This window comes from Thermobia domestica, chromosome 11 (genome assembly GCF_964235325.1).
Source record: "Thermobia domestica chromosome 11, izTheDome1.hap1.1, whole genome shotgun sequence".
In the NCBI taxonomy this organism is placed as follows: Eukaryota; Metazoa; Arthropoda; class Insecta; order Zygentoma; family Lepismatidae; genus Thermobia; species Thermobia domestica.
This window is the reverse complement of record NC_137464.1, coordinates 261,767,345-261,786,814: the sequence shown is the minus strand read 5'-3', so window position 1 is coordinate 261,786,814 and position 19,470 is coordinate 261,767,345. Positions and strand designations below refer to the sequence as shown.

The 19,470-nt window shown below is 32.2% G+C and overlaps 1 protein-coding gene across 2 annotated transcripts in view; it reads right to left on the bottom strand.

Annotated features, from left to right (window-relative positions):
* Nucleotides 1-18,845, bottom strand: part of LOC145665011 (uncharacterized) — a 54,481-nt gene extending 35,636 nt beyond the window's left edge. Inside the window, exons 1-4 of one of the 2 annotated variants that reach the window (XM_081732204.1) lie at nucleotides 18,748-18,845; nucleotides 8,425-8,497; nucleotides 4,903-4,972; nucleotides 3,369-3,461 (exon numbers count right to left, since the gene is read on the bottom strand). In XM_081732204.1, the coding sequence (XP_081588330.1) occupies nucleotides 3,369-3,461; nucleotides 4,903-4,972; nucleotides 8,425-8,454 (193 nt within the window). In that variant the 5' untranslated portion in view covers nucleotides 8,455-8,497; nucleotides 18,748-18,845. Of the gene's footprint in view, nucleotides 1-3,368; nucleotides 3,462-4,902; nucleotides 4,973-8,424; nucleotides 8,498-12,177; nucleotides 12,339-18,747 lie in introns of those variants that run through there. The other variant, XM_081732203.1, reaches the window with a different exon arrangement.
* Nucleotides 18,846-19,470: the final 625 nt, after the last annotated feature.

Sequence of the window (19,470 nt, the reverse complement as noted above, 5' to 3'; positions counted from 1 at the left end):
TAAGGGATTTCATTTTAACGTCCTTTTACATATACCTAGGTAACACCAGTAAGCACATGGACATCCATATGAGTTTTATTAGATTACCTTTGCAACATTTTTTTAAATAGCCACATGAATTATTATTAACAATAGTTTTTACTAACTAATCTTACGGCCTATGGCAACAGAAAGGTTTATTAGACGGCATATTACCTATTACTTTTAACTTACATACTGTTTTTTGTTTAATTACTTAATATTTACTTTAAATTTATTCAGAAAAATACACCTTGAATAAATGATAATACACATATAATTTTATGAGATTATAAGCTTTTTTTTTTTTTTTTTTTTTTTTTTGGCAAGTTTGTGTTTATAATTTGGTCACTTTTTATTTGTTTATTTAATATCTACTTTATTTTTAATAAATGTCAAAATATATATGTGAATATTATAACTAATACACACAAAATGTTAGAAATTGTAATTAACGCATATCAAATAAAAATGATTGATATTTGCTTAAGAAAATACAAATATTAACATATTAACACTTTTACTCACCCATGCTAATGCATGTTGAATATGTAAAATAATTTTATGCATAAACATGTGAGAGAATTACATAAAAACTGTTACGTGTAAATTGAAATAACAAATCTATGTAATAAAATATCTTTTACTAAAAAATTGGATAACTGCAAAATTTTCAAGAAATATTTATAACGAAAGTACTTATATAATCTTGTTTAATACATTGATGAAAAACATTTTAAACTTACAATCATTCCATATATGTAGTTTTTATTGGTCATCAATTATCATATATTCATTGTCTTTTATACTTTTTAAATGTTTCTTAGGTATAGGTTAATGTAAAATTACTAAAAGAAAATATAAATTAATTGTTATTAGAGATATTACTGAAATATAATTTGAAGTGTTGACATTAAAAATGTTTTAATAATAATTGTGTGTCATATGATAATTTTGAAAAAGATGTAATTGAATATGAATGAAGATTTATTGATATTTGTTTCTTAAGAAAATACAAATACTAACATATTAACACTTTTACTCATCCATGCTAATGCATGTTGAATACGTAAAATAATTTTATTCATGAACATGTTATTTAAAACATTTGTAGTTGTCACTTTTTTTTTTTTTTTTTTTTTTTTTTACAATACTGGTCGTATTGTTGAAGGTGAATACATAATATAGGCGTCAGAAAAAAAAGATTAATTAGTTTAAAGAAACATAATAGATAGATATTATCATCATATCAATTTTGATAATTGATAAATAATTGAAATTTCATATATTCGTGCTAAAAATAGAAACTTCCATTAATAGCAACATTTATAATTGTAACATGGCAGCACATAGCAAAAGATACATGTTACTTAGCAAACTATACGTCTTCTTGACGTGATAGAATACTACTCATGTAGTATCTAAAATGCATGCTCTACCTAACAGTAAAAATTGTTTATTACACAACATATATCTTTTAATATTCATAATCTTTATGAAGTCAGGTACATAAAAGTTTAACGTATACTTATAAAAATGTACTATCTGTCGTTAGGATTAGAATTAGGAATTAGATTGACCATCTAAGGCCATTTAGCTCGTCAAGTATATGAGGGATGACGTCCCTCGGCGAGCACACTATCCGATGAAAGGGAAGGAAGGAAGCGACCTGGGACCGTTATGTTAAGTACCACCCTGGCATTTGCCTGGAGAATATCTCTCGTATTTTTTATGCAGGACAATATAGTAACTTCTTTGAAGTTTTTGAGCAAACTATACAAAAGTACACAAATCGAATATCTTTTGTAGCAGTAAATGCATTTATGTAATTGTAAATATGACAACATGGCTCAAATAAAATACGCTATACGTTATTAAATATTCATCGAAAAATCGAAACTATAAATGCTGAGAAATATCTGAACGAATTTTAAGTTTCTTTTGTGTGTGTGTGCAGCTGGAAATATAATGATGTTTATATTAGCGGATAAATTTTAAATTATAGGTCGTAAAAAGTAACTGTTTGCAATTGTTTTATCGTATTTAAAAGGTTATGTTGTCAGAATGTTGTAACATTGCTTTGGGATCTGCACAATGTTTTGTTTCCAAATTCATGCACTTTCGTGTATTTTATTAAAAGTTCGCTGGAGACGATATTACTGGTAAACATATGGTAAGTTTCTTGCATAGAAAGCTCATTGTTCGTTGCAAAAGGAAAAAAGAATGATAATTAATGATTGCAGAATGTTTTAGCTTCTGCGTTCCTCACACAAAATGAGAAATGTTATGAACAAATAAATGCTGGTTAAAATTCATTGTACACTCAGATAAAAATTTATGTAATCGTGGATCTGGTACGTAGTTTACAATGTATACAAGCAATGTTCATGTAATTCCCAGATTTCTTTTGTCTCTCAAGAAATATTAAATATACCTTGGAATGCTCACTCAGGTGCAAGTAGCAACTTCTTATAATGAAATCACGACGTTATTGTTAATCTGAGTTTAGGCATCGTTCAGCGAAACGTAATTATGTCCGATGTGATGAAATGAACGATCGAAAGTAAAATTTCCAATCTGTGTTAAGTTTTGTGTTAAACTTGGAAAAATGCCTAGAGACAAACGAAATATTGCCAAGGTAATGTCATCTCAATAGAAGTCTTTAGAACTCTGTGACCCAAAAGACCAAACAATGCCGACCCCGGGTAAAAGTGCTACTGTTTTTTTAATTTTTTTTTTTCTTCCGAGTCGTGCATTACGAACTTATTCTATGTGACCAAGCTGTGAATAGAAAAATCTACATAGCTGTCTTACAACGGATATTGAGTTGCATTGTCGTAAACAGCCGGACAAGTCGACATTGAAAAGAGGTGTTTTTACCATGGCAACATTTCAGATTTCAGTAACACATGCCTGCTGACCGTCTGCGCCATTTTTAGAGCACCCGATATAACATGCAAATTACATACACACACACACACACACACACACATATATATATATATATATGTGTGTGTATGTGTGTGTGTGTGTGTGTGTGTGTGTGTAATTTGCAGAAATTTTTGGAAGTCTGCCTTGTTTTATACGGATGCAAGTATGGTATGTTTGTATTGTAAATGTATTGTGCAAAGGCGGCTCGTGAGGGAAGTCACTGACAAAAATTAAAATTTTATAGCTCCAATCTAAGAGGGAAAAGTTATGTAATGTATTAATTATTATATACCACAGTTAGTACATTAAGATATTTTTCTTTTAGTTTCAAGCGAAAAAAAAACGTATTTCATAATCCGCCTCTGCTATTGTGATACATACACAAAGTATCTATACTGATATTTACATAATGAACTTACTTGTCTGACTTGTGTCCAATCTCTTTAGTATATCAGAGGTCCCTGCTGCAGGCGATGTTTCTCTCGTACACTTTCCGTTGTCTAGATTTGGCTCTTCAATACATACAACGGGTGGAAAGTAACAAAATTAATATGCATAAAATAAAGCTACATTTACATTATTTTTACAATTATTATTTTTTAAAGAAAAACTTAACTTTTTAAAAATAGTGTATAACTTTTTTACATGTTATATACATAGAAGATATATAACCAGTGTTTTATTTTATTTTACCTAGAATTATTGAAATAGTAAAAGCTGTATTCCTAAAGTTATTTATTTTCTTCTTCAAAATGTGAACACAGAAAGCAATATTTTACTACTTTCAATTAAAATCTATTAGGATTAAACTAAGTAACTTCTGTCCTTTTCGTAACTTTCTGTTAAGACAGTCACCTTTCATATGTCTTAAACTGAGCAAGTAGGTATTGATATAATATATATTGGAAATGCCAACGATCTAGCAGATATAGATTTATGTGATAAAGACATGTTATTATTTTCATATAACTAATGTTGGCATGTTTGTTTACAAGTTAATAATTCAAAGTCATCAAAATTCTTTTCTAATTGAGTCATTATTTATGCAGAGAGAAAAAAATACGAGGGCGGTTCAGAAAGTAATGCCTCCAAGCCCACTACTTGGCCAATAGTGCTGCAAACATTCTGAACTGTTTATCATTAATGCACTGATGTTAGAAATATAGAATGCCAAATGTTTCATCTTCCTATCTCTTCTCGTTCCAAAGCAATGCAGCAATTCATGGCGTCCAGTGCTAATGTCCGGTTGAAACAGTAGGCTGTCTTTAAATTTCTGATTGCGGAAGGTTATGCGGCTAGGAACATTCATCGCCAGCGGCGAGTCGTAGCTACATCATTACGACCTGGAAACGAAGCGTCAGCCGATGGATTACCGCCACACGTCCTCTCATAAAAAAAAAAAAAAAAAAAAAAAAAATCAAAATTGTCCCATCTGCTGGCAAAGTGTTAATGACATTCTGCCTCATCCTGCCTATAGTCCGGATCTTACACCCTGTGACTTTTGTGACTTTTGGCTCTTCCCCAAACTTAAGGATCACCTTAAGGGCCAACGCTACAGCTGTGACGTACAGATGCAAGCAGCAGACCAATATTGTCACCAACAGCCTCCGTAATTCTTGGCCGAGAAATGAAACACCTTGTTTTACGTTGGCGCAAGTGTATTGCCCGCAATGGGGACTACCTTGAAAAATGATGCCACTATTTGTAGCTGACATTGCAAGCTTGTCAAATACAAATAAAGATATCACCTTGGAGGCATTACTTTCTGAATCCCCCTTGTAATGTTCACTTACGTTTCTTACGTAGTATAAAATGCACTATACAGAAAATAAAATGAATAAGATTAACTTTTTCGACGTTCGAGAGCTTTCTCATGCGTACCGAAGAGACGATAAAAGCAAAACAAAATGAAAGTAATGAAACAAGAGTATAAAGGTACAGAGGGACACTTACCTTTGAGGCATTCCTCACATAGTTGTTGTAGTTTTGTAAGCCTGTCTATTGAATCATCAAGGATTTGCTTCTGAATAAGGAGATAAACACAAATTAAAAATTCAACTTTAATTAGGTGATCAATGAACTCTTCATTTCATATTAAATAACATGTAGAAACTAAAGAGTTATACTTAATACTAGAAATTTCTTTAAAAAAAAAAAAAAAAAAAAAAAAAAAAAAAAAAAAAACCTAGAAAATTCAAACCCACAATAATATTTATTATTAAACTGTAACCGAATATCAATTTCTAATTAATATATTTACTCTGTACTCGTCCTAAAAATGCTTGGGACCTTCAAAGATCATAATACACTTATTTTAACTCGTAGACTATTTATCGGCAGAATATCTAAGAAGTTATACAAAAGCATGATTTTGTTTTGTAAATTCTCCCAAATATTATCATCAATTAACTCCAGAATTGTGTATAATTCATTTTTCATTCGCTGATAAAATATGGAATTATATTTTAGGAATATTATTTGTGATCTAGTTAGAAGTACTTTCATTCTGCAGAAAAAAATGTTGTAAGGTCTCTTCTGTACTTCATACTGCGCTTAACAGCCCCTAACAATTCTCTGCTATCTGTGTATATTCTGAATCTTTTCTTATGTAGGGGAACACATGGTCGATCAGTGGTAGATCTCTTAGCTCTAGTGCATGGGGTCCCTGGTTCGATTCCCGGCTAAGTAAGCTTGTGTGAGAACACTGGTATGATCAAGAGGAATATTGATATGTAATTAAGGAACTCTTCATGATCATAACTCTACGCTTCCAGACTTTCAGAAACATCTAGAATCTAGGTACGTCCAAGCATAGTACTAAGAAAATTAAAACCATTCAGAAAACTACATATCACATATTGAAAGGAATATGCTCGAAAATTATTACAGAAGAACGACGAAACCCAAGTTAAATTTGAACGAAGGTAATCCTGACAAGAATTGAAACTATATTATCAATGGTTTCATTCAAAAATTTAAGTTTTGCCAAGTTTGAACTTCCTTATCCATTTAAACTTACTAATTACGCATACCACGGGGAGCAATTGATCATAGTGTTATAAGGTTGTAAAATCTACATGAGTTATACAGGGTTTCTGTAAAAAGTAATAAGACCAACTTCGGGTGAAAAAATGAATTGAAGATAGCGCTACAAATCATTAAAATGATTTAAAATAGGACCTTGGGCGTCGACACACTTTTGTCAACGAGTTTTCGACGGATGGAAGGGTCTCTGGAAATTCTTTTCCGGATTTCCTTCAAACAGTACCTCATACGCCATTTTGAACTTTGCTACGGTCCCATGGCGGTGTTCTGTGAAGGCTACCTTCACTCGGGGAAACAGAAGAAAAGTACGCTGGGCCAGATCGAGACTGTAGGAAACCTGGGGAAGCGTTGCGATGCCGTTCTGGGCCAGGAAGTTGTTGACCACGAAGCAGGTGTCGCTTGGTGCATCGTCATGACCCAGCTTCCAATTGGCAGCAATGTCTGGCCCCACTCGGTTGACCCTTCCTTTCAATCTTTTCTGCACATCCACGTAGAAAGCAATCTCGACGGTCTGTCTCTTAGGTACAAATTCGTAGTGGACTACACCGTTGGGGTCAAAGAAGACAATGAGATTGGTCTTGGCTTTCGATCTGCTCATTCAAGCCTTTTTATGGCGAGGGAATGTTAGTGTGTGCCATTTGGCACTTTGGCATTTTGGCTCTGGCATTTTGCGCTACTTGCTCCCACAAGGGTTTGAGTGACATCTAGAACCAATGTGGATGAGAAAATGTTCTTTTATTGAAAATAATGGAAGCCTCCTTTCCTTCTCCCTAGTGTGGGAAACGCTTTGCCTATCGTGTATTAAAAGAAGAGAGAAAATTTCATTACGCACACATTAACAATCAAGTGAAAATAAAAATGTCTTTAAATAGAGGAAAAGAATAACATTAAGAAATTTACTCAGCAACTGCAAAGTTAATTGGTAATTGGTAACGTTGGCCATATAAGTGGGTAACCTCATCCCTCCGCAAGATAGATATTGCTGTGTATATTATAGAAGGGTATTCACAAGAGGGTAGTACTGTTCTATGTCTTTCTGTTTCCTTCTCAGAAACATAAAGAGAGATAAAATATTTCCAGGAGATAGATCCTCAAACATCAGTGAATTCGGCACTTGTCTTTTTCATGCCTTTTTTAAAAATCAAATAGTAATGATATTAGCACATTACATTACCACCCGCTATTCTAACCAAAGGCAACCAACTGAGATTGTCAACAGGGTTTTTGAAATATATGTTACCGCTATACTGCAAAGAGAATCGAATATGGGAGGGAATAAATCTCAAACAACATGTTCAGACACATTTTGTGTGTCGAATACGAGAGAAGACTCGTCAAGAATCCTTATTATTCTAAAACTTTGAGTTGTCACATTGAAACAATTTAACCATCTTTAAAGAAAATCGGCGTGAAGCAAGATTTCATAGCAAGTTAAGGTCACAATGTTCACTTCGGCGAAATGATCTCTAGCATTAGATAAATTACTGTTGTAAAATAACCTTGAAGTTTTAAAGTAAGTTGCAAATTAAGCTTGGAAAATACTCATTTCACATGGTTTCCAGGAAAACATTAACGACGAAGTTTATAATCGTTATCAACTTTTTTAACGATTGTCAATTAAAATTAAAAAGTTATTAATTGTTACCAGCTTGTTTTAACGATTATCAATTTAAAATTAACAAGTTTTTAATCGTTACCAACTTTTTAAACAATTATCAATTTAAAATTAAAAAGTTTTTAATCGTTACCAGCTCTTTTTAACGATTATCAATTTAAAATTAAAAAGTTTTTAATCGTTTCCAGTTTTTTAATGATTATCAATTTACAAGTTTTAAATTGTTACCAGCTCTTTTTAACGATTATCAATTTAAAATTAAAAAGTTTTTAATCGCTACCAACTTTTTAAACCTTTATCAATTTAAAATTAAAAAGTTTTTAATCGTCACCAGCTCTTTTTAACGATTATCAATTTAAAATTTAAAAGTTTTTAATTGTCACCAGCTCTTTTTAACAATTATCAAGTTAAAATTTAAAATGTTTTTAATCGTTACCAGTTTTTTAACGATTATCAATGTAAAATTAAAAAGTTTTTACTTGTTACCAGATTTTTTAACAATTTTCAATAATAAGTTAACTTCTGGAAATGTAATTGATTAGATTAAAAATTAACATCATTGTTAACCGATTAATTAAATCGTTAATTTTTAATGGATTAATTTTAACCCTGATTATAAGATACAACCAATGATACATCGTTAAATGTAATTGTTGATGGAATGAGAGCAACGCAATAAATAATTGCTTAACTGGGATTAAATTTTGTAACTGTTAATACATATTTTTTTAAGTGTTTGAAGATTACTCAAAATAATAATAATAATAATAATAATAATATTGAACTGATTTATTAGAAGCTTTTATTTTACTTACTGCATGTAAACGATTCCTCCAAGGTATCATATTAACAGCGCACAAACTGAAAGGAGCATCCGTATAATTAGACCTAAAATATTACAAGAAGCTTTGTCAAAATCAATTACTTAAGTTGTACTAAACTGCAGTAATAAAAATAAATAACAGTGATCATTAATAATATTACTGAAATAATTTAAAACATTAGATTATTAACTTGATAATATAAAGCATCTATTCAGACAACCCACTGACTTGATTCACGCATCTATAATAATTAGATGCAGTTCATTATTGAAATAATTTCAGCACAATGCTTTCTGCTTTCTTCGACCAAGCAGAGGCACTATTTGCGGAGGACGTGGAAAATCCCCGCCCCCAATGCTTTTTAATCAATTGTTTACAAATAGCTAATAAAAAGACGTAAAACTGTTATGTGGGTGGGCAATGTTCATCGTCTCCCTGGCAAAAGTTGAGATAACGCTGCTGCAGCCAAGGTAAAAACTTTTGCTATACTACTAGAACTATGGTTAAACAACTATGGTATTCTAAATACACTTATAGTGTATAATAATTACTTAGCAAAAAGTTTAAAAAAATTCGTTTTCTTGTCTGAAATAGAGGAAACGAATAATTACAAATTACGATACACATAAGTAAATTTATTTTTACTTTATTTTACATATTTTAGCATGATTTCTAGAAAGAGATGTTTTCTATAATTCAACCTTTGTTTTTGGTATACGTAAATTTGATTTAAACTACTCGCTGAGCAAAAACAATGCGTTTATTGTAAAGATTATTAACCCCTTTTCACATGATTTTGTTTTTCTTTTAGCGAAAAAAAATAATCAGTATTGAAAATCCTCATATGGGAACTTGAAACATGAATTAAAACTTGAATTTTAGATTTTTCACTTAATTCCGACGAGAAATAAGTACGTGCCATATATGACACACTATGCAGTAAGGTAAACATTCCTAGAAATGCACAGGGACACAATTCCAAGGGTACACTTGTAAATCAATTTCGAAGAATATTTTGTGGATTATATTTCGAAGTACAGACTGAGTCAATCAAACATTAACATTACTACTATCGCCTAAGTTTGGAGTGCAGAGGAACGACATTACTTTGGACCCAGTAAATATTTCGAAAACATAACTGAAATCTGAAATTCCACTCAGAACAAATGCTTTATAACCCCATTTATGAGGTTTCTTTGTGTTATATTATTTTATCGATGATCTACACTTTATGGGAGTGATTTGCTCATCCATTCTTCTTTGGAGACTTCTCTCAGACGTTCGAGTATATGTTCAAGAAAATGCCTAATCTTATGAAGTATGCCATGGGCAAGTTCTGTTGCAGGAATAAAAGTTGAATTGGCATTGAAGTGAATATATTGTTTGATCTCTTCAAACCGATCACAACTCATCACCTGATTTACTGCATCATGACCAAGCCTTCCGTTCTAGTAATGTCTAGTAGCTGCGAGTTGAATAATTGACATGTGGAAAACTACACAATAAGCTGTTCAAGTTTATTTGTAGTCATTTGTTGGCCGAACATGCGTTGAATACAGCTTTCACTGTTCAACTGTGTAATGAAGAATCTCATCAATGAAAAAGTACTTGAAATATTCAATAGGCGTTTATTGCTGTTTTAGTTCTTCAGATAAGTCCTGAGGTCCTTGAAATTTTACATCTTCTTGGGACTTTTCCATGTTTCTAGGTCTTGATGTTTTCCAAATCGCTCGATGATGTAGACCCCCTATCCTGAGAATTATTTAGGTCTATGGGACAGAGAGGGACATCATCAACATCTGAATTCATTGCATCATCAGAATTGGGTATGATGATCTTCTCAGGAGCAGGAGCAACAGAATTTTATCCAAGTCCGATAACAAAATATTGGTATTTCTTGATCTAGTGCTGATTCATCTTCGGATAAATCTGATAATTAACTGTCTTCACCATTTGAAGTTCTCTAACAGCCACATCCATCATTTAAAAAAAACGATCAATTGCTGTAACAGAATTGCAGAACGACTATAGCAGTTGTCACTTCCGCACTTCAAGAACATAAAAGTACCTGTAAACGCATGGTGTGACATATATGGCACATAAGTTTTATCCACATTCCTCCAATCGAACATACAAAATGAAGATCATCTCAAATACATTCCTGTTGGAAATACATCTCAAAGTACTTATCTTGAATGTAATATTTTTTGTTTGGAAAAGTGGGCACAATGTTTCTCCAATATATATATATATATATATATATATATATATATATATATATATATATATATATATATATATATATATATATATATATATATATATATATATATATATATATATATACTCATTGAAAAAATCCACTGCTTCACAAAAACCACATGTCAACGTTTCCCCGTCTAATACAATTCACAAAGAACATGCCAGATGACACCAAAATCTCTTATTTCTGCACGTCAATATCTCACACAGCAGACGAAACAGTCATTTGACGCCTTTGATAAATTACAGTAAAGCTAAAGTAAAAAACATGGGATGTGCCATATATGCCACGGCATGCGGTAAGGGGTTAACGTGTATATTATGCCAACTATCCACTTTGGCTTTGATTCATGCTGTCGGACGAAGCCAAAGTGGATAGTTGGCTACACTGTTACACGTTAACAATTTTTACAATAATCCTATTGTTTTCCTCAGCGACTAGCTTAAATCAGATATAGAAAGAGTTTGTTTTTTATTTTAAAATAAGTGAATTAATTGAACATCATGTGAATTCCAATGGTACAGCACAAGTTTAACGTCCCCGGTTATGTCGGCTAGGCTAAAGGAGACGATGATAAGAAATTAATGAAATGGTGGAATGAAGGAAGTGGGAGGAAACGGAAAAACTCCGAGAAAACCCACGAGCACGGTGTTTGTCCATCACAAAGTTTACTTGGCGCGGGCTGGGATCGAACCAGGGAATCCATGCAGCAAAGGTGAACGCCTGAGCCACTGCAGCTCCAGTTTGTTGACTGTCCATTAGCTATATTAAAGGAAGTGCTAACCACATTTGCTTTTGTTTACATTAACCTTCACTTTTTTCTACAAAAAATACACCCAGTCAACAATGGGTGCAAATGATGCTACTTTAAACACACACACGAACCATTGCTATTATGTTTGTTTATTTCTGTAAAACAAAGAAATATTTAAGTATTTATGTTGGTCAATCAGTCTGGGCAAGAATTTCTCTGGACTTCCAACATTTTATCGAAAAACTCCCCTTTTGCTAAATTTATCCACGAAATTCCCATAAATCAGGGAAATTTCCCTTAAACTACAAACACTGTGTTTAACCACAGAGTAATAGGAATTTGCATTTATTTTAAAGTTTTATATATATATAATCTTATTTCTCTCTTTTTAAATAATATAATTCATGTTTTAGTTTTTGAATATTATAACACAGTAATAATATTTGCTTCTTCGAAGCCAAGGTAGAAGGGTTCTAACGAATTTTAAACTTTTTTAAAAAAAATATTCAAATGAGTGAAAGTAGGCACAAATTAAATTTTCTAGGGAGTGAAATAATAATTATGTAAAATCGACAGTTTTATTATGTAAGTTAGTTTTCCAAATAATCGAAAAACAAAGCAAAATATCAAAATTTGGGGTCTATTACCGATGTAGTAAACTTAGGGTACAAAGAAACAAATTGTTATTATTAATTTCACAGTAAAACGGCCCGTTTTGAGAATTTACCTCCTATTTACTTTATTAGGTTTCTTCCAATCAATCATTTTGCTAGTTATTATACAACATTCTCAGTGTTAAACTAAAATATTAGACGGTCATATTAAGTGATAATATAATATGCTAATGTCAGGCTCATGTTTACGTCTCTGGCCTTAAGGAAATTTGGCGCCCGTCTTCTCTTGGTTGTTCGTATCAGTGTTGCCAACAACCCCTGAAGAAAATAGGCTAGATGGCCTTCAGAAATAAGCTTTTTCACGCAAAAATGGCTAGATTTTGAGCTGCTAGCCTATAATCCACATTATAGGTTTTAAACCCCTTTTTTGTGTGTAGGATTAAAAGTGAGTTATAGCAAAATTTGAAATGTTGAATTTTATTCGCTGAAAACTAACAAGCAACATACATGAGGAAATTACAATAAAATCCATCAACAACTAATCGGATTTGTGCAAATCAACATGCCATATTATCAGTTGAATTGAAATAAATCATCATCGATGACGTTGCAGCTAGCCGACGAGCTGGATGGAACTGGATGCACCATCGTTGGATTGTGGATTGGTTGTGTTTGTGTAGACTTCCATTGTCCCAATTTTCAGTAGTACTTCTTTTGGCAGGTCATAGTTCTTATAAACACTTCTTATTTCCCCTTACACTCACATGAATAATCATGATTGCATTCAGAGTTTTCAAACTAATTAGATACCTTATTTGTTTCATTTAATTAAGAAAAATAGTCTCTGTGGCTTGAAGAACCGAACAGTTTACTAAATTTTAATTAGAAAACTTTCATTCTTGGAATGAAATGCGAAAATTAAAATAATTAAGAAGTAGCAAACGGAGCCGTTACGGGAATGACGTTAAAATTCTTTCTGAGTCGATAAGTAGGCCTATTGTTAAGTAGTTGTAACTCTGGAGGTAGGAGAGAGAAGAATAATGAAAAACAAGTGTTTATGGCGTAATAAAACACCATCTGTCTAGAGAAATCATTTAATACGATAATATATAATGACAAATGGACTAAGTTTTAAAAATTACACTTTATTTTCACAGAAAAAGTATTTTTAGAATTAATTTAACGGCTAATAAAAAAAAAGCCAAAGATGGCAAAAAGTTTCATAAAATAAGCTATATTTAAGGCTATAAGCATTTCGTAGATTTGTATGGCTAAATGCCTCTCCAAATAGTCTAGATTAGGCAAAAATAGGCTAAATTGGCATCACTGGATCGCATTTGGTATAGTCATGAACATTACAGCCGCGTACGCTTTACATTGAGCAAGAACAGGGCAAGGCCTATAGAACCAAATGCACGGTTTACGCTGGCAGCTAAGCCTCGGCTCCTTCTAGCGCCAGTAACATCGTAAAAAGAAAACTCATTCACGCTATGGCACTAGCATTTTATTTTGTGTAGATATCCATTACATTTCACTCTTGTGGACAGCTGCTTTCTCCAGATATCATACTTCGGTCTCCATTTCTAATATGCCGCCCTGCACCTGAGCCCTTGCGCAAATGCGGGCCTGCCTATGTGCCCATGAGGATGCTAGTCAGATAAGTAATGAAACAATTATCAGGAACAAGAATAGAATAAATACTACGTATATTCTTCCTAAATGTTCTCTATTATATAAATTCACACAATTGGCATGGAAGTATCAACAAATAGTTAAATAGTGATGATATTTAAGGTGTTTCTCGCCACGGAATAAAGTAGCTCTAAATTTTATTGTTAATTCAAATCAAATAAATATATATTTAGAAAAATATTTTATTTTTAAGTGATGTGCAAAAAGTTAATTAAAATCTGTTTTCTCCTCTATTTACCATATAAAAAAACAGTGGCGAATCTAGCCCGGGACCCTACCCCCATTTTTTGAGTGACAAAAATAATTTAAGCTATTATTTGTATATTTTTGGAAGTTTGTAGTAAACTCATGATATAGGCCTACCTATCAGTCTGGGTTCTGGCTGCCCCCAATCTTTTATCTTCTAGATCCGCCACTGGTAAAAGATTTTTTTTTTTTTTACTTGCAAACATATTTAAACAGCTTATGATAAAATACTGGAAAACTACCTTAGCTTGGCTCTTTATTTCTACTTATTACATTTTTAAAAGTTACTTTTCGTCTCACATTGCAAAACGACGGCCAACTTCTCAACAACGAGAATTCAATATTAAAACTGAAAGTATTCGGTAGTAGATCCATAATTTCAGAATTTTCTGGTTGTCTCATACAACTATTGCTATATAGTAACAAATATTGAAACTGGAAGTGGTACTAGCTTCTACTTCCGGTTCCCATAAAAAAGAATAAGACTTGAAGCTTATTTTTAAGGCAATAAATCTATATCAATAAAGTTAATTCTTGTTCTTTCTTACAATTTTTGGTCTACGAAAATCAAAGTAAAACCTGCAGATTTCTACTACTTCCGATCAGTGATACCAACCCATGGGGAAAATCTCATTTTGGGGGATTTTTTGACTAATTTTTCGAATAGGGATAAAGAGAATTTTAGTCAAAATCAGCCGCATATTTTGGGGTTTCTCATATGATTGTTTCATCAACGCCAACAAAATTTTCTATGAGCACGAAGTAGACTTCAATAAACATGGAATCAGTGTTAATTGTCAAATTTTGTTATCTGAAAGTGTATGTTAGTGTGAAAGTGATTTATGCGGGAACGTGTGAATCTCAAAAAAACAAGCAACAAGAAACGTAAATTGTATTCTGGAGTTTTAAAAAAAATCATAAACGGACGAAAGAAAATTATCACACGAGAAACAACCAATTTCTACAACGTCCCACACGGAATAACTGGATAATGAAGTGTGTTTAGTTTCATTATTTTCAGTACAACATTATGGTAGAAAAGCGTGATAAAGATACTAAATTATGACAACAAAATGTGCTTCTTTTCATCAACAATTTCAATAGTCTTTTTTAATTAAGGAAAGTACATATTAAGAATTTAGAAGATGGAAATTTACGAATAATTCATTCAAATATCGAAAAATGTAACTAACGTATAATAGTTTCAATTTTCATATTTTATAAATTTTGATTTTTTGCGTGGGAAATTTAAGAGAAAAATGGGAATTTCTGCTTTTCAAGATGAGATTTTATAAGGCTCCAGGATGGCATCACTGCTTTCGGTTGCAATGTAGGAGTAAAGTTGGAGATGAAACCTATCCACGCGGTTTTGAATATATATATATATATATATATATATATATATATATATATATATATAATCACTATCCATAACTGTTTAATTAGTATTGCGAAACCGGAAATCATAGATTTTCACAACTTCCGCTTTGAACAGAGGGATAAAAATCGAGACGAAACTTGTTCTTGAGACGCAAAATCCATATCAGAATCACCTTCTTAGCTGTCTTACTATTTTTGCTATAGCCTATGGATGACAATATCAAAACTGAAAATACTCACTTCCGGTTGCAATAGGATAATGGCGTTAAAGAATAACATATCAACGCGATACTGAATCCATATGAAAGAAACAGGATCTCGCTCTCTCTGTCTTTTACCGTTTTTTTTCTATGGCAATAAGTATTGAAACTGGCACCAGGATTTCCGGTTTGAATACAAGAATAAAAATCAAAATGACATCAATTTATGAAAGGCTGGATCCGTATCAAAATCCATTTCTTGCTAATTCTTACAGGTTTTCCTCTACAGAGATTGATGTTTCTTCAGTCCAATGTCCCACGATTATGCCCGTTAGAATAGAAGGAGGCGGATGCTTAAGGCAAGTAAATAAAAATGGAAGAATCAATAGAATGAGAATGGGAGGAAACGGGAGCACCCCGAGAAAACTCACGTACACGATGTTGTTCACTACAAACTTATTGGGCCGAGGATCGAGTAATGAATCCCGTGCACTACAGGTAAGCGCTCTGTCACTGAGTCACCATTCCCCTCAGAGATTGATATTGAAACCAGAAGTAGTCATTTTTGGTTACAACACGAAAATGAAGTCGGAGATTGAATCTATCCATGTCGTACTAAATTCATAAAAAAAAAAAAAAAAAAAAACTGCTACTCACTATCTGCAACCGATTTTCCACTATGGTGGTGAAGATTCAAAACGAATTTCCACATTTCAAGTTTCATTAGAGAGATTAAAGGTTGGGATGAAAATTATTCTTGGGACACTGAAGCCATATATCAGAAATCATTTTCGCTCTACGTAGATTTTTAATAATGAAACCGGAAGTTGTAATGGATTTCTATCACTTCCGATTGTAATAGAGAAATAATGTCGGAGACGAACGCTATTCTTGTGGTACTGAATTCATATACAAAAATTAATACCGTTTTATCACTTGGGTGATCAAAGCGTTCAAACTGGATATCAGAGATTTCCATCAGTTATGGTTTGTTTGAAAATCTTTGAAATTAAATCTTTCAGTTTAACGTTCCACGATGGAGCCCTTTAGGTTAACGGAGACAATGATTAAAGCAAGAGAATGATGGTGGAAAAATTGGTAGAATGAGAATCTCGGAGGAAAATTAGAGTATCCTGAGAAAAACCACGGACATGATGTTGTCTACCACAAACTTACTTGACTGGAGGTCGATCCAGGGACTCCACGTACCAGAGGTAAGCCCTCTACCAACGAGCCACCATACTCCTACGGTTTCTTCGATTGATTGATTAATTTGTTGGGGTTTAATGCGGACGTCAGCAACAAGGCTATTTGTCCCCGTCACGATATATAAAACGCATGCCGAAAATAAAAGTAAAAAACTTAAACATATCAAAATACTGCTGAAAGAAAGAAATAAAAAAAGCTAAAAGAAGAGGTAAAATAATAAATATATAAGAATAACAAATATATAACAATAATAAATAATAGTAAATATATAATAATAACAATAAGTAGTAAATACAACTGTAAAAAAGATAAAAAGAACACCAATAAATAGTAAAAATAGAATAACAATAAATGCTAATAGTGGTCACAATAGAGAAATATATAACAATAACAATAAATAGTGAAAAACAATAGGAAGTCAGAATAAAAAATGAAAGTGCAACAGCAATAAATACGCGAGGAAAAGGCTATGAAAAAAGCTCAGAGAATGTGAGCAATGTTAAAAGCGTGCACAAAAGACAGGACACGCTTAACAATAGCAATATAATTGCTCAATGCACGATCAAGTGTAAGTGACAGTCCGAGACGCTCTCTGAGATCTGAGTATTCAGGACATTCGACAACAATGTGCCGAATACTCAGTGGATCAATATATTCCTCAGAATACGGATGATTTAAACCACACAACAAATAACTATGCGCCAGATCAGTGTCCGATGCGTAAACGCGTTAGAAGCACTTCATCTCGATGATAAGAGCGAGCAAATGTGTGCCATCCTGCAATGCGTGGTTTTACTCTGTGAAATTTATTTTCCTGGCCCCACTTTGCTTGTCAATAAGAGCGCATCAAAGTATGGAAATAGCTATAGATCAATTCCGGTTTGAATACAGGAATAAAGGGATAAACATTACCTTTACCGTTACTGCTTTATTGAGATCATCATTAAAACCGAAAATTTAATAGATCAGTTTACCGTAAGCTAAAGTAGTGTATACGAATTAATTTGTATACTAAGAGTTCTCGGGACTTAAAAATGGTTCGGGCATGATATTAGAATAGGGAAATGTTCCGTTTTTGGGAGTACAGGCAACTTCAATATAAATAACATACATATAAATAAGTTAATTGTTAAAATTAATATTTTTGTAATATTCGATTTCCAAGAAAATGTAACTCATCAGCTGTAACCTCGAAGGAAAGAAACTAAACATTTCCGTAATCGGTAAAAATTTACTTGTAGAATTGTGTTTTCTCGCTATGTTAAAGATTTGCCGCGTAACATAAATGTTTCTGTGAAATCTAAAAATGTTTTTATGAAATTGATTTTTTTTACTGTCATATCGCAATCCTAAATTTACTCTACTTATATTGATTGTCATATGTTCTTTATGATTCGATTGACAAGATAGTTGTGTTTAAAATTTAACGAAATACTGATACGTTAAAGTATTGTCAAAAGAATTTGTGCTATAGACAGAACACACAAACAATAACATTTGCATTTATTAATTCCTAAATATAAATCATATCCTATACGCGAATAATAAACATAAATATTAATATTAGAAAAGCTATGTAATTAAGCTAATTAAATTTCTTATGTGTACTTCATCAACTTAAAATCTCCGTACCAGTGTAAGCATAGAATAAATAGGTTAGATGTCTTTCAATTAATATAACAATTTTAATACAGCAAATTAATACAAGTTTCCTAGTTTTTTGATTCGTTATACATGTAGAATCTATATATTTATTCACATAATTTAATATAAAGAAAGTAGTATAACTTTGTGCAGTAATTAGAAAATAATTAACAATTTGAAATTAGAGTCTAATAGGGTAGATTTTTGTGTTACAAAAAATACTCTGATATATATTTTTCATATAATAACTGACTTATATTTATTTCCAAGAAAATGTTTTCTGTTCAAAATTAAGTCCTCTAATTACCAGACCTTTACTCTTTCCGTCTTCTGATTCTAAAGTTCAGTTCAGTTCAGTTCCACTATTTTGAGAGGAGAGAGGTAATACAAAGACTTAAGCCCACGGACTACTAATATTCTTAAAGCACTTTCTGTCCATCAAACTTATGTAAAATATTTAAATATATGTTGATTTCTCTGTCGAACATGATAATAATAGTGAGCAAAAGTGCATGCTTGTAGAAAATAATACATATAAGCACTTCCTAAGAATAAAATAAAGTGGATTTCATGAAAGATTTTTTAATTATTATTTTTAATATATACGATATAGATTTAAGAATTTAAGCGCTATTATTTGATGAAAGGGGAAATCCAGTAATTCAGAAAAGGTGAGTGATGATTAAGAAACAGTTAAACAATAGTGGTTACAATCCCTCTCCCCCGCAGAACTAGAAAACAAGTCCATGTGAATCAAGTTTCATAAATTTGAAAAGGCCCTCCTCACTCTACGGGGCTGTAATCGCCTTCATTGTTAAAACTTATTTATGTATGCGCCAAATATGTGAATGAAGTATTAATATAGAAATAACATTAAGAACTAAATCACGCATCCAGCAGCCTATATGAGACAATTGCATACAAGTGTCGCAAGAAGTAAGCTAGAAAGAAAGTCGAAATAAACACTAGGAGATATATTCCGTAGCAGTTTGCGTCAACTCAACGCAAAACTAGCGTTTCAGTTTGCGACACTCA